Raw genomic sequence first — 15,685 nt, forward strand, 5'->3', positions numbered from 1 at the left:
GGTATATATGCACATCTCCCCATCCCCTGGGATTGTAGACTAGCATGTGGAAGAGGTATATATGCACATCTCCCCATCTCCTGGGATTGTAGACTATCATGTGGAAGATAGGTATATATGCCCATCTCCCCCATCCCCTGGGATTGTACAAGCTGGCCTGGAAGGACCACCAGAGATTGAACATTCTGGTAGTTGCCTTATGTTCATTTAAAGAACCTTTATCTTTGAGTTTCAGTGTATATGTAAAAGTCGAAGTGTGTAGAACGAGTCTGGCATGTATGTCATTGGATTCATGGAATAATGTTTGTAGCTGCTCCTGCTGTCTACAGCTTCTGATTTTGTGGAACCACGAGAAACGGTTTCAACTCAGTGAACATCCCTTGTTAATTGTGTCAAAATCCAGTCCCTTCCTCTCCACCTAAAGGACCGTGTGCAAAGGAAGCCCTCTAGGTCCTTTCCAAAACAGAGCAAGCTTTGTTTGCTTTTGAAGATTAAGAACTGGTTGAGTGAGGGGAAGAAAATGGCAAGGAAGGGGATGGGTCTGTGTACATAATTCACGGAAAAGGATCCCACTTTATAGAAACCAAAGCCCAAATTAGAAAAAGCAAGCTTTTGGATTAAAATGATTTCTGTTGTGGTTGTAACATACCACAGTTTGATTTTTGTCCAGATGAAAACATTTGGTTTGCACTTCAGTAAATATTGTGGAGACATTGCCAGCTAATTTTGAAAAGTAATGAAATACAGCTTCTGCAAAGCACAGATGCATTCTTTACTCTGGTTCCTCCTGTCTGATCCAGAGTGCACCTCCCATTTCCCCCTCCCTCTCCCATCCCTCCTTCTGCCTTCTCCTCCTCTTCAATTTTTACATATTTGCCAGTGCACTTGAATTATCAGGAGAGAATAATGTGCTGTAATTTTAATACAATACTACTTATCATCATCGAATATGAACCACTTCCTTGTTGCACACAGAAACAAAACGTCAGCAACCCCTCTCACTGTGACCATACACACACCTTTAATTCTCCACAGGGTCACCTTCATCCTTCATTTCAAATGAGTGGTTGTTAAGGAAAGTGCACATAATTTTTAGTCATAAATTAGCAACTCTTATTAGTTAACACCCCAATGAGGGTTTGCTTGAATCATAACAAGAAGAGGCCACCTTGAGAGTAGCTTTTTAATGCCTCTCTTGTTCCCAGTGTCATTGCTGTAGTGGGCTTGAATCCTACTATGGGGAAGAAATAGACACCAACCCCCTAACTGTGTGTTTTTCTGTTTGGGAATCATTTTAATTATCTTAATCTTTGGTTTTTCCAGGCGGGGTCCTTGAACTCACTCTTGTAGACCAGGTTGGCTTCGAACTCACGCAGATGCCTGCTTCTGCCTCTTGAGAGTGCTGGGATTAGAGTCATGTCCCACCACCACCCAGCTTGTATACCTTTCCCTATGGCTTGCTGTGTAGCTGGGTGGCTGTCCATGTCCTTTTGCTTTTCCTTGTCCTGGTTTCTTCTATTTATATATACTCTCTGCCAGCCAGGCCCACCTACCCTTGCTCCTGCTTCGCTACTTGCCATCAACTCGTCATTAGACCATTAGGTGTTTTAGAAAGGCAAAGAATCACAGCTTCACAGAGTTAAACAAATGCAGCATAAACAAAAGCAATAGACCTTAAAATAATACTCTCCAGTAGGTACCTTAGAGGTCAGAAGCGGAAACTAGATCCCTCAGAACTGGAGTTAGGCAGTGTTGTCAGCCACCATATGTATGCTGGAGATTGAGTTGTATTCCAGCCCTGGGAGGATGTTTGAGATTTCCTTTTGGGGCATACACAGGAAAGTTGTATATAAGAAGAACTATTAAAATTACTCCTTATGGTACTTGGTGGTGTTTAATGGGGAGGGAAACCAAGTCCTTACCTCTGCTCTCTGATTTCAGATAGTGTAACAGTGATTTAATTGTATCTTCCTCTAGGTTGGCTTTGCTTGGTAAGGGAGAAGTAGACTTTTTGTATTTGAGAGTGACCTTCCTGTGGGGTTAACAGCTTTCATTTCATTGCTAAGATGGCAATATTTTTTGAGTAAATCACTTTGTTTTTAACCCCACACTTTTATGAGTGTTTTATTGGAGTTTATTTTTATGTGTATGCATATGTGTATGCATATGCATTTATGTCTGTGCACCACTTGGCACCTATGGAGCTTGAACCCCTGGAACCAGAAAGTATTTCCCTGTGGGTGCTGTGAATTGAACCTAGCTTCTGGAATAGCAGCCAGTGCTGTTAATTACTAAGCTATCTCTCCAGTCCAAGGAATTTATTTTACTATTACCATATCCTATTATAACCTCAGACTAGTTTGTTTGTAAGTGCTTGATGTGTTGGGAGTAATCTATACCTGGCTTTTATATTAAGATAATAAGAAAGTAACCTTGGAAAAAAATAATTCCTTCTCCCTCCCCCATTAATAATTGTAGAGTAATCCCCCAACAACATGGGTGGATGTTTTCATTTTACTCACAAGTTTCTTGTGTAATTCATTCCTTGCTGTTGTTTGTGGTTTGTTTTCTGTGGGAATGTTGCAGATATGATTCTTAATTTTAATTTGCTGTGCTTGATGAATGGTATTAATCCCTTCTGTGGGTTTTGCTTGAAATTGCTAAAGAAGGCAGATGGAGTTGTACTTCCTAGGGAGTATTTGGAAATAAATTAAAAGTGGTAGCAGCTAGCAGCGATGACTAGCTTTGTTTTATGTGATCCACATGTGGTTAGGGTACTAACTTTGTAAACCTCTCCTGTGGAGTCCTCTTTCTGGAAGGGTCAAGATTGGTGTTTGATGAGCTGTATTACATGTCTTATTCCACCAGGTTCTCCTGCGCTGCCCAGCAGTATGGTATATTTTGGAAGCTCTCAGGACGAGGAGGATGTCGAAGAAGATGATGACGAGACAGAAGATGTCAAAACAGCCAACAACAATGCTTCATCTTCGTGCCAGTCCACCCCCAGGAAAGGAAAAACCCATAAACATGTACACAATGGACATGGTAAGTCATCATTTAGGCTGTAGTAGTAAGCAGACTTTGTGTGAAGGCTCAGAATAAATTTTGAAGGGTGTCAATGTAGGTATCAACCAGATTTCTTCAGGGCATTTAAGTACCAGACCCTTTGTGGACAAAGAACTTAGTATAGCTCAAAAGTATTCTAGTTTAAAAAAAAAAAAACGAAGACGTTCTATGTGGAAATGATTATAATTGCCAGATGAAGTACAGATTATCCACCAGAAGAGGAAACAATTAATAGTGATTGTCAATAAGATGCCAAAGTTTTGTGATCATCTTTTAAATCATGGACTAGCAAATGTTTTTACCCACTGGTCCATCTTCTAGGTGACAACATGGAGACTTATTGATTGAGAGAGCTGCCTTTCCATTGGCATTCAGGTTCAAGTGCCTGGATGAGGGTGTGTACAGGGCATGTGATGGTAGCCCGCTGCCTTCCTGTCTTAAGAGTATAAGTGTTAGGGAGTGTAATTGTGACTGCGGGTGAGAAGACTTTCATATGCCCTGATAGGTACGAGGAATAAGGAGATTGCTAATTTTAAATTGCTGCGCTGAGAGAGATGTTCAAGATTGATACTACTGGATTTCAAAGGTGTTTTTTTCAGATTCGGATTCTTTTCTGAGAACACCTGCAGAGCTCCAGATTTCATTAGCTTCGCAGAGCACTGTTTCCTAGGCTACCCTCTTTGGTATCCCACCAATGGGATTTTCTTAGATTTTCCACTATACCGAATGATACTGTGTCCTGCTGCATGCCTCTTCTGACGCAGTTTTTTAACTTCAGATTGCTCTTGGTAAATGTGCCTATGCGTGTTCGTTAGTTCGTTTGCTCGTTAATGGTCTTTGGTTAGAATATGCTCTCTTACTGCCTGAACACATTAGATTTAGAATAGTTTATGGGTGAAAAGGGTGCCTCCTTTTCATTTTTCTTTTCTATGAAATTGAAACATTGAGTTAGATGATCTCCATGTCCTAGGATCTTGGTTCACCTTCAGTGTGCATGTGTACCTGCTTCCTTAGGTCTCTGCTAGGAAGGTGCTAGGGGAGATCGTCTCTACTGTGTGCCAGATGATGCCTCAGGTTTTTTGTTTGTTTGTTTGTTTTTGTTTGTTTGTTTGTTTTTTGGTGGGGTGGGGGATTTTTGGTAAGAGACAAATTGGGGTAAGTAAGCTACTTTCCACACTTGTCTAGTTCTCTTATCTGATTGGTATTCAGCTCTCTTTTGTATGCTGCAGTGCTGAGACAAGTCAGAAAACCCAGAAAAACCTGTGTCATGTCTGGACAGGTCACCCCACCGGGACACAGGGAGATAAGTACATAGTGCAGTAAAGAAACTTTTTGGAACAGTTTAGCTTTTACTGCGTTATTTTGAAATGTCTAGAGCCCAAACAGGCAGTGCTTCTTCCTGACTTTGTTTTTGTGGAAATGCACCTGGAGACTGTCTCCATGGCTGCTTGGTGGCAGGGCACTTGGTCTCTTGGAAACTGGCAGGAAAGAAGAGAATCTCGTTGTGACCACATTTTTCATCCTTTTCTTGAGCTGAGTGTATCAGCATTTTTAGATTAAGAACCTGAACACAACTGGGTGGTGGTGGTGGCGGCACATATATTTAATCCTAGCAGAGGCAGGTGGATCTCTGAGTTCCAGGCCAGCCTGATCTACAAGAGCTTGTTCCAGGACAGGCTCTAAAGCTACAGAGAAACCCTGTCTTGAAAAACGAAAACAAAAACAAACCTGAACACTAAAATTCTGGAAGATTTAATTGTCTCTTGATAGAAGCTTATTCCTGAAAACATGACACATGTCTCCCATTTTTTTCCACAAGCAGCGCCATCCTAATCGAAATGGACTTATTGATTAAAATACACAATCTGGAATGAGCTGGACAGCATTACAGTTCAACCTTGGATCGCAGCTCAATGGTGACAATAACAAATAGCGAGCCCAGGGACGTCCCTTTGAGAAGTGCATCTCTGAATATCCCCACGTAGAGCTTCTGAAATAAGACAACACAATAAAACTGCTAAACATATTAAATAAACTTGTATCATACGAGTTTATATTTGGAACTTTTTTAGATATTAAAAGGTGTTTCTAATTGTTTTGCTCTTTTTGTTTCATCACTAGTAGGTAAGTGGACTAGTTGAGGGTTTATTGAGTTTGGAATGATCTGCAGGCTTTTGTGACCTTCAGAATAACTTGGTGGAAGTTCATTAGTTTAGTTACTCAAATGGTTTTTGTCTTATTTGTGTGTTTTCTATTTCCTTTAGAAAAAATTAGAAGGAACAGGAAAGATTTTTATTCCTTTTTATGCACATCTTTTTTTCTGAAGAGGGATATTTCTCAGGACTCTTTTTAAACAACATGCCATTGGAATCCAAGCTGGAATTATTTAATTAATTGCTTTTGGGTTCCCACTGGGTGCACGGCCAAAAAATAATCATTTGCAGAAGTTTTCTGCATTAATGTGTTGTCATTACATTCGAGCACTCATGAGCCCCCTCCATCTGAAGTGGTGGAGGGGATTGCCAGGAGCAGAGTCAGGAAAATACCCTATTGCTTCAGTTGAAAGTGGTCATAGGAAATCCTCTACCCAATGGCAGTCACACCTTTCCTACTGAGGCAAGGGACTATCCTTCCACATTGGACCCCCTTTCCCCCAATCAAAAGAAAAGAAAAGGGGATTGTAAGGCTGGAGCTTATCTTAGAGGATCAGCAATGTTTCTAGAGTTATGAAGTTCATCTCCCCTAACAGGCCACTTGGCATAGTAATTAGTATGTTTTAGAAACCAAGCCTCTTCTGAAGCTGTATCCTAGATGTTCTATGGTATAGATTTAATTTTCCTCAAAGAGATGCTCCACCTATCTGTCTCTTGAAGTTTACCTGGTTGTAGCTGTCTCTTGAAGTTTACCTGGTTGTACATGCCATATTTGGCACTGTCAGTAACTTTTCCTGTAATTGGAAAAAATATCTGGATGCCTAGATTTGCTAGGAGAATTCTAGAAAGTTCATGTGCCTCAAATGCTTGGTATATGCTGAGGGTTATCTGAGAATCAACTGTACTGAGTGCTGACGTTTTCCACCTCACCACAGCTGCTTTGTGAGCTGCTTTGTGTAGCTCTCCTACAAGTCCGGCCACTTATCCCAGTTTCTTCTCCTTGTCTAAAGTTCATATTCCTCTGGTCCATTCAGCAACTTAAAGTGCACACCCGCGGACCAGCTGGACAGAGTCCCACAGGTCTAGTGGAAGTTTTGCACTTAACAAACAGTGACTGCCAGTGTCCTGAGCAGGGTCCGTAGTGATCACAAGCTGTACCTGGGCTAGGTTCTGCCTTCTGCTCCTATCAGCTTCTCCAGTTCATCTGGGCAAGTTTCTAGATGAAACCAAATACATTCACATACATTGCATCCAGAAATTGGCCTTGAGTTATGAATAGCCTTGGTGGTCTAGGAGGCTGAATTTGTTCTAGTCCACAGTAGCCTGACACAAGAAATCTGTCTTTGATTGCTGCTGCCACCAGCCCTCTCAGCCCTGGTCCAACCCAGTCCCAAACAAATAAGACTGTGGTCAGTACCTAATTAAGGTATTTGTGCGTATATATGCATGTATGTGTGTATATGTATAGTTCAGGGCTTTGAGACTGACCCTACTTGGGTCTGGTGCTGGGATCTTTATTGTACAATGCTACTTCCTGTACTCCTGGACATGTAGCTTGATCCAAAAATGCCTGAGCCAAACTTTGGTTCCTAGAGCCAGTGGAATTATGGACCTGGCATTCCTTGTACAAAGTTACCACTGTAGTATAACAGGTCGGGATTTCTATGAGCTTCCAAGCTGAGGCTGACCTTGGACTCCTGATTCTCTTTGCACATCTCCTTTATAAGAATGACTTAAGTTTTTGCCAAACTGCATTTTCAAACTTTTCACACCGTAGGTTTGTATTTTTATTCTGAAGTTGATGATTTCCCTTGACCATTATAATGGGCCTTATTAACAGAGTAAACCCACATTTCAGGGTCTTTATCATAGTATGTTGTGATTGTTCATTCAAGTTCAAAGGTGAGCTGGAATTCTTTTTTTTTTTTTTGTTTTGTTTTTAAATTTTTTATTGAAAAAATTTTCGCCTCCTCCCAGCCTCCCATTTCCCTCCCCCTCCTCCTCTCCCCCTCCTTCTCCAGTCCGAAGAGCAGTCAGGGTTCCCTGCCCTGTGGAAAGTCCAAGGTCCTCCCCCCCTCCATCCAGGTCTAGGAAGGTGAACATCCAAACTGGCTAGGCTCCCACGAAGCCAGAACATGAAGTAGGATCAAAACCCCGTTCTATTGTCCTTGGCTTCTCATCAGCCCTCATTGCCTGCCATGTTCAGAGAGTCCTGTTTTATCCCATGCTTTTTCAGTCACAGTCCAAAGGGTGAGCTCCCAATAGATCAACCCCACTGTCTCAGTGGGTGGGTGCACCCCTCGTGGTCCTGACTTCCTTGCTCATGTTATCCCTCCTTCTGCTCCTCATTGGGACCTTGGGAGCTCAGTTCGGTACTCCAGTGTGGGTCTCTGTCTCTATCTCCATCCATCGCCAGATGAAGGTTCTATGGTGATATGCAAGATATTCATTAATATGGCTATAGGATAGGGTCATTTCAGGTTCCCTATCCTCAGCTTCCCGAGGAACTAACATTTACTTTAGATTTGATTGCCCTTTGGGATACAGAATTCCATAGTGCCCCCCTCCCCACGAAACTGCAAAATTGCTGATCATTTATTCTGTACAATTTAATGCTCCATCCCTCTGTGAATAATCCATGTTTGCTCTTTTCTTAAGTGAAGTATGGGAATCCCTTTGTCTAGCAATTTTTACCCATGGTCCTTCTGGAATGTTGTGGATATTAGTTACCTAGTCATAATGTTATCAGTGTTCTGTTTGTGTTGAAGAGAATCAGGTAACCATTTTTCAGGGACCATTTATCTTAAGAGTATTTTTGCAAGTTGCTGGCCAGTCAGAGCTGCATACCATGCCCTTATCTGCTGTGTGAGGAAGGATAATCCAAAACAAACTATCTGCACACATTTTTCTCCTCTTACATTTTTCTCACGTACATCTGAGTAAGACAGAATCCCAGTCTGGTTTTGCAGACACAGCAAATCTATAGAACTTGATTAAGATGCTTGAGCTAATTACTCAGAGAGTGTTGAAGGTACTAACTGGTGAGTTTGGCTTGGTGATGGTTCTCAGAATGCATAAAGGAACTTGAACTGTTCTTCCTACACTTCCTGCTCTAAGCCATGATGCTCTACTGAGTTACTGAGCTGTTTCGGCCCAGGTCAAACCAGGGTAGAGTACCCACACAGTAAAATCCTCCTGAAATGTTGGCACCAGTTAGCAGACATCCCATTGTCTTCAGACAATAGAAGCTCTATAAAGTTGAATTGGCTCCAGGGAAGCCAGCCTTTGTATAGTAACAAGGCTTTAATACCAGCCAGTTGATGGAGCCTGTGCCTTGTTCAAGTCCGGACAGCTTGTAATAACATGAAGCTTACATTTAAATGCCTGGCTTGCTATCAGAAACTGGTGGATCTCTTTTCCTTTCTATAGTGCATTCTTAATTTTTACCCTACAATGATTCCTTTGTCTCCCTAAGCCCTCTTCTAGAGGGATGGTATTAGACAATGTTCTTATTAGGGGTTTTTTTTTTTTTTTTTGGTTTTTCGAGACAGGGTTTCTCTGTGGCTTTGGAGCCTGTCCTGGCACTAGCTCTGTAGACCAGGCTGGTCTCGAACTCACAGAGATCCGCCTGCCTCTGCCTCCCGAGTGCTGTTCTTGTTAGTTTGACTGTTGTGTCTGTTCTGTCTTGAAGTTCTTGACTGCTGCCTGGTGCTTTTCTATGAGCAGGGCAAGTTTTTGGAATAGCTCTCAAGTGAGACAGGGAGTATGCTCAAAATGTGGAAGAACTTCTATCAAATGCCAGGGACTTCTTTTATTACTGCATTTACCCAGTAATTCCTTGCTCTTGGCATTTGTCCTGTTTATTAGGAGTAATGAAGCAAGACAGGGTGTGAGACTAGGTTGCTGGCTTTGTCAACTCTCTTTAAAACGAATTGATTTTTTGTCAGATGTGCCTTTTTGCCATTGTAACAAGAGTTTTCATAAAGATCACCCGTGTTATATTTGCATAGTGTCCTCTGAAGAACACACAACAAATTATACATTTGATGGAAAATACTTGAGCAAGACTTGGAAGACAGATGAGAGGCAGCTGGTTTGTCCTTAGGGAATCGGGGACAAGTGTTGTTCAGCCAGAGTATGTGAGGGTTTTGGGCATTCCTTCATAGGTTTGCCTTAAGCCTGTGCACATCTCAGTGTGTGCACAGAGCTCATGGACAGCATCATTCATGTTGGACTCTTGGGAGCTTTAAATGTGAATTTCTCCATGGAAATGTAGCTTTCCACCTCACATAATTGCAGTAAAAGACATTACTAAAGAAACTTCTCTTGCCTGTGTCTTTTTCACGCCTAGTTGGAAGGAAATCTTTCCCTTTCAAGAATGAAGTGACCTTCAATGAAAATATCAGGCTTAGGATTTACAGATTTTGTTTATTATGGTGTGAAAACACTTCCCCATAGAGCATTTAACTTTCAGAGTAAGTGTATATAAATCAATATATCAGTCTCTGTTCATTATGTCAAGCTATTTGTATCTGAGGACAATACAGGTTCCTAATATGGCTCGCTGTGATGGATGCTTAAAGAAGCTAGTCCAATTATTTCTTTTAATTGGGGATGGTCTGTAGTGAGCTTCTATACATTGATGCCTTTCTGTCTCATGCTCACAGAATGGGAAGTGGTTTATTTTTTAAACCTTTCTTTTCCTTCTCTTCCTTTCTTGAAAATCTTACAAATTAAGACAAAAGATAATTACTTGGAGGAATAAAACTGGCAGGTTCCCACGACACTTAAAATTAATGAGCTGTCGAGCACAAAATATACCTTGTCCTTGCCTTTATCGGCTTTCTCCAATCATTCCCTCCCCTTTTCTCCCCATTTAACACACGATGTGACTTTTTGGGTATGTTTGCCATTGGGGTATATTGCTCTATAAAATTGCAGGATCATTACAGCCAGATTCATTTGAAAAGCATCTTTTGTTTGCAAATCAGTTTGTTTCATTTCTCTTTCCTAGGACATCTTATTAGAATACTCCTTCGCAGGCACGCTGCTGCAGTTTGCAGAGCAGCTGGTTTGTTCAACTGCATTGATAGCACTGGCCTCCCTCACCACCCGCTGCAGCCAGTATTGCACAGCTCGGCTCTGGTTCCAGATCTTTGCTTTCCAGTGTTTTCCTGGGAAGGAGGATTAGTAGTTGAAAGTCCTCCAAGTCCATTCCATTGGAACCAGAGGGTTGTACCTCTCTCCTTTTCAGATACAGGCAGTGGTGGTGAAGGACCTTCCTTTTTTAGGTCAGGAAGGCATACTTGATGTCCACAGCTTAGAACTGTTTGCTGGCATGATTCTTTAGCAAAGGACTGTATGCTGCTTGTCAGTTAACCCATTTTTCCCTGAATTGTCATTGCATTAGTAGATAAACACTCCTGTCCCCTCGTGTTTACATGAGAGCATGGATTCTTGGACAGGTGACAAGCTAGCCAGTAGCAATGCTAGGGGCAAATTGAGTAACATAGGGGGACCAGTGGTGGCTGTGCTAAGCTTTATCTAGATCCATAGTAAGTGGGGTGGGAGCTGGGGGTATTTGGCAGGCAAACGGTAAAGGTGTCATATTTAATGAACCTCAGTGGTCACATGTTGTGATGGGTCTTGCTCAGGCCAACTGCCCTCTACCAGCAATGAAAGAAAGGAGGCTAGAACACACTGAGTCGGGGTATGCTGATGAAGTTCCCTAAGACGGCCCCTTTAAATCTTCAGTGGCTGTCTGTTAGCCTCAGTCTACAAATGAGGAAACCAAGGGTCAGCTCACTCGCCCAATAATAAATATCAGAGCCAAGAATGATAGGATAAATCTAGAGAATAGTTTTGTTTCACTCTCTCTTCGAATAAAATTAATGACTATAAAACTAGTGCTCAGAAGCAGGGTGGACTGTGAATTGTCTTTCTTAGGAGAAGTAAGAAAGCAGTTCAGAATATTGGAGCCATGTTCTTTGCTGTATGAAATTACTGAGGAATTAGTCAAAAATCCAGTCAAGAATTGCCTGGATTCATGTACCTTCTTAATTGACTTCTCAGAGACGATGCTCTTCATTTGTTCCAGGCAGACCCAGGCTGCAGATGTGGGGGTGTGATTGATGGTTTCTGACAGTGACTAGTTACTTACACTTAGAGTAAATGCAGACATTATAGCTGCTCCATTTCCCCTGCATCTAGTGTAACAGAGAAGCAATGAGACACCATCTTTATTTCAGTGTCTAAAATTTGTTTTGAGTATATAATTGCTGGTCCTGGAAGAACCTTTGAGATTGATGCTCACAGTTAACCCAGATAGGAGAGAGATCCTATGCAAAAGAAGAGTTACATCTGAACAATTAAATGAGGAAAAGACTTAGGAGGAAGTTCAGATTATTTTAATTTTGAAAATTTTATGTGCCACGGAGAGCTATTTGTGTGAATATGACTTCAGTTAATAGTGCTCAATTCTGTACCCATAGAAAGAAGATCAAAAATGAATGTTTTTTACAAAGTCAGTGCATATTTGGGAATATGGAACATATTCGTTAGCTTAACATTTCATAGAGCTGTGTGTCACATCATGTTATACCATAAACATAATTTTATTATCCACCTTTATAGGTTGGAGGAGGGGAAAAAATCAGATGAAGCAATCTCCAATATTTATGTTTGGGAGAGCTTTCTAAACTTTGCAGTTTAAAGGCAGAGTTAGCACCCAAAAATTGTAAGCTAAATATGGTGACATGTGCTTTTAAGGTGGGCAAATGAGTCCGAGGTTAGCCTAGTCCACACACCTTTTTCCAGGGACAAAAGAAGGAAGTATTTGCAGGTCAGAGGTGTGGAGACGCGAGCAGCAGCATCAAAGGCTCTCCACTCTGCCGGCCGGTGTGGAGACAGGTGCTCTCCAGGTTTTGTGAGGGACTGGTGGAGGAAAATTGGCTGCTCTCTTTAGCTCCTTGCCCAGGTCTTTATACTACCTGAGATACCCTCTAATGGGGGCAAGTCTGTTACAGTGACCCTTTGAATTACAGTACAAAAGATACCTTCAGTGGGGCTTTTTCCTTTCAATTGGAATTTGTGGGTGGCAGAGGAAGGCAGATCTCTGTGAGCTCAAGACCAGCGTGGTCTACATAGTGATTTCAAAGTCACCAAGAACTTTACAATGAAACTCTACCTTTAAAAGATAAATAAAAATCCTCTCGGCACATTGGTGAGGATGTCAGGCCATCTCTAGATTCCAAGGGCTAGCTGATAACATTCTTAGCTTTTAGAGTTCAGGAAGCAGATTCATGATTCTAAAGATCTTACTTGATAGTTGAAAGCATATTAAGTTACATATTTCTATGTTCTAAATTGCTACTAAGAGTATAGTTAAAGCCGGGCAATGGTGGCGTACGCCTTTAATCCCAGCACTCGGGAGGCAGAGGCAGGCAGATCTCTGTGAGTTCGAGACCAACCTGGTCTACAGAGCTAGTGCCAGGACAGGCTCCAAAGCCACAGAGAAACCCTGTCTCGAAAAACAAAACAAAACAAAAGAGTATAGTTAAATAATAACTTAATCAAGAAATTCTAAGTAGGGAACAGTCCAAAGAGTCAACATCGGTGTGGCTTATTCAGGGATATAGTTGCTGGTTCTGGATTTAGTAATGAATAGGGCTTGCTTACAACTCCAGCTCCCCAGTTATCCACCTGGAGGTCATAAAAGCAACTGCAACTGCATGCCTTACCCATCCAGTTGCACAGTGTATGTGTGCCTTTAAATTTCATTCAGTGTTTCTTGATATCTTCAGGTGGTCTTGGACTGTGACTACATACAGATGGTCCCTGACATTAGTGACTTCACATACCTTAATTGATTTTCTTTTTGTATTATAAAGCAAGTTGTATTAAGTAGTAAATGCACTTTGAATATTGATTTGGGTCACTCCCAGGCTAGTGATGTGCTATAGGCTAGTGATGTATACTATCCAGTCTTGTTTGGGGATACTAGGAGTGATGATGAGAGCCTAGACCCTGCCAGCTCCTCCGCACTAAAGGGATGCTAGCTATGAAGGTCAGTAGGTCAATTGCAGCCAGTACACTGTCTTTCTAATAATAACATTCTGTTTGCATGGGGCTTCACACAGCACAGTCCCCCTGTAACCTGAGGAAATTTAGCACATTACAGCATTGATAGTCTGAATAAATTTTTCTAGTTTTTAGTCTTTAACTATTAACTGTTTATAACTGTGTAACTATTTTTGTTTGAGACAGTCAAACTCTGTAGGTCAGGCTGGCCCAGAACTCACTGTGTAGCCCAGAGAGGTCTTGAAGTTATTAGGGTAGTTCTGCATTGGCTTCCTGAGTGTTAGGATTTTGGGTACAAGCTATTATGACTAATTACCTACATTAGTGAGATTATTTTAATGGATTAAAAAACAAGAGTTTTAAGCTACAGGAATTCTTCCTTAATATTTTCTAAAGCGTTTTTAATCAGTTTTCTCTCCTTTCAGATACTTTTTGGGTGCTGGCCATTTCACTGGAGAATTTTTGAATAGTTATCCACTCAAGACAATAACTTCATTTTCCCCTCTCTCCCTTTTCTAGTCTTCAATGGCTCCAACAGGTCAACACGGGAGAAAGAACCCACTCAAAAACACAAAAGCAAGGAGGCCACTCCCGGGAAGGAGAAGCACATCGACCACAGGGCAGACAGCCGAAGGGAGCAGGCTTCAGTGGCCCAGCCCTCAGCCACCCCCTCTGCAGGCTCCTTGGCCAAGGGGCTTCCTGCCAACCACCAACCTCCCCCTCTGCATCGGTCGGCTCAGGACTTACGGAAACAGGTAACCCTCCTTGTGAGGAGCTTTCTGGTCTACCAGTTAATGCTCAGTTCGCTCACAAAGTGAAGTCAGGCTAAAGAAGCTAGAGAAGTAAGACTCGCCACACAGGTGGACAGGGATAGTTTCTCTTCACCAAAGTGCGTCTCTTCACCTTACGAAGATCTAGGTGGGACTTGTGGATCTTTTCCCTCCTGGATCTAACCCCAACCCTAACCGGATGCCTTTTGCTCACACAGTAAGATTGAGCTTCCATGGTAGGATATTAGAATCCACGGGGAGTGGAGAAATGTAGCTTGTGCTCTTAATGTTCCTTTTGTCTAAGTGCTCCACCAGGTACAAATGGGGGGACACCATTGTCTTTCTCATTTTAGCTCTAGAGGCTTGAGTTTGGTGTTAAAATAAACCTAGAGATGGTACAGGCTTGTCTGGGATGATTGTGGTCCATTTTCTTGCTTGCTTTTGTTTTTAAATTTTCTTATAAGGTTTATATTTAGCACATCTAATCATTGGTGTTTGTGTTCTTGTGTGCAGCAGAGCTTTTCTATGGAGGTGAGAGGATGGCATTCGGTAGTCGGGTCTCTCCTTCCAACATCTGTGTCCTAGAGATAAAACTCCACTCATCAGATGCCAGAGTCTTTACCTGTCGACCCATCTCACCTGCTCTCTTGTTCTCGGCCAGGACTTGCAGCAGGTGTCTTGAGTAGGCAGGCAGGCAGGGAGGCAGGCACACTGCTGAACCATCTACGTTGGGTGAGATATGCTTGGCTGTGAAGGTTCTGTTTTAACAAGATTGAATAACAAGATTGTCTTGGGTAACTCTTAAGACCTGCATCGTGGGCCATTACTATTCTATGGAAATTTTCCTGTCCATATTTTCTCAACAGCTCTGGGAGGCAGGGAGTATAGTCATACAGGCAGATCCATTGGGGCACATCAGAAGGACTGGGCTAGCTATTCTAAAACAGATAACAAACAATTGGCTCCTCATGCATCTAACCATGGTAGGGTTGATGAGTCCTAGGGGATCACAGTCCATTGATGGCTTCCCTTTCCCAGTAATCTTGGCAGAATTGCAATTTCCCCAGGACTGTGATTTCTAAAGATGGGTTCATAGCAGGGTAGTGAGGGGACAGGAGAGATTTCTTTACGGGCTGTATTCCAAATTGTGGTCTCAGTAACTAGTTCATAGTATATGTCCCTGAATGTGAATGAGTATATTCATTTATAGAGCTGTACAGGCTTATACAAGTAAGTGCGAATGCATGTATGCACACGTGCCCCCACCCCATCCCCTCGCACGCGCGTACACACACACACACACAGAGTATTTTATTTTGTCTTGATCTTTACTTTTCAAGCATTTAGGTGTTCGTTTGAAGTGGTGAACATGGCCACTTTACGTTTCTATGTCTTATCAAGACCCCATTCTTCTAAGTCAGTGGTCCTCAACCTGTGGGTCATGACCCTCTTTGGGGTCATATATCAGATATCGTCCACATCAGATAGTTATGACTCATAACTGATACAATTACAGTTATGAAATAAAATCAAAGAATTTTACGATTGGGGGTTCCCATATTATGAGGAACCACCGTTCTAAGTCTTTTGAAGCCTCATTAAAGAACAAGTAATTTT

The 15,685-nt window shown here is 42.0% G+C and overlaps 1 protein-coding gene across 2 annotated transcripts in view; it reads left to right on the forward strand.

Annotated features, from left to right (window-relative positions):
• Jarid2 (jumonji and AT-rich interaction domain containing 2) overlaps positions 1-15,685 on the forward strand; it is a 187,551-nt gene that overhangs the window by 142,515 nt on the left and 29,351 nt on the right. For both annotated transcript variants that reach the window (XM_005355099.3, XM_013349110.2), the window contains 2 exons: positions 2,869-3,045; positions 13,818-14,053. In XM_005355099.3, coding sequence (XP_005355156.1) covers positions 2,869-3,045; positions 13,818-14,053 — 413 coding nt within the window. The remainder of the gene's footprint in view (positions 1-2,868; positions 3,046-13,817; positions 14,054-15,685) is intronic.

The sequence above is a fragment of the Microtus ochrogaster genome, chromosome 16 (genome assembly GCF_000317375.1).
Source record: "Microtus ochrogaster isolate Prairie Vole_2 chromosome 16, MicOch1.0, whole genome shotgun sequence".
Taxonomy (NCBI): domain Eukaryota; kingdom Metazoa; phylum Chordata; class Mammalia; order Rodentia; family Cricetidae; genus Microtus; species Microtus ochrogaster.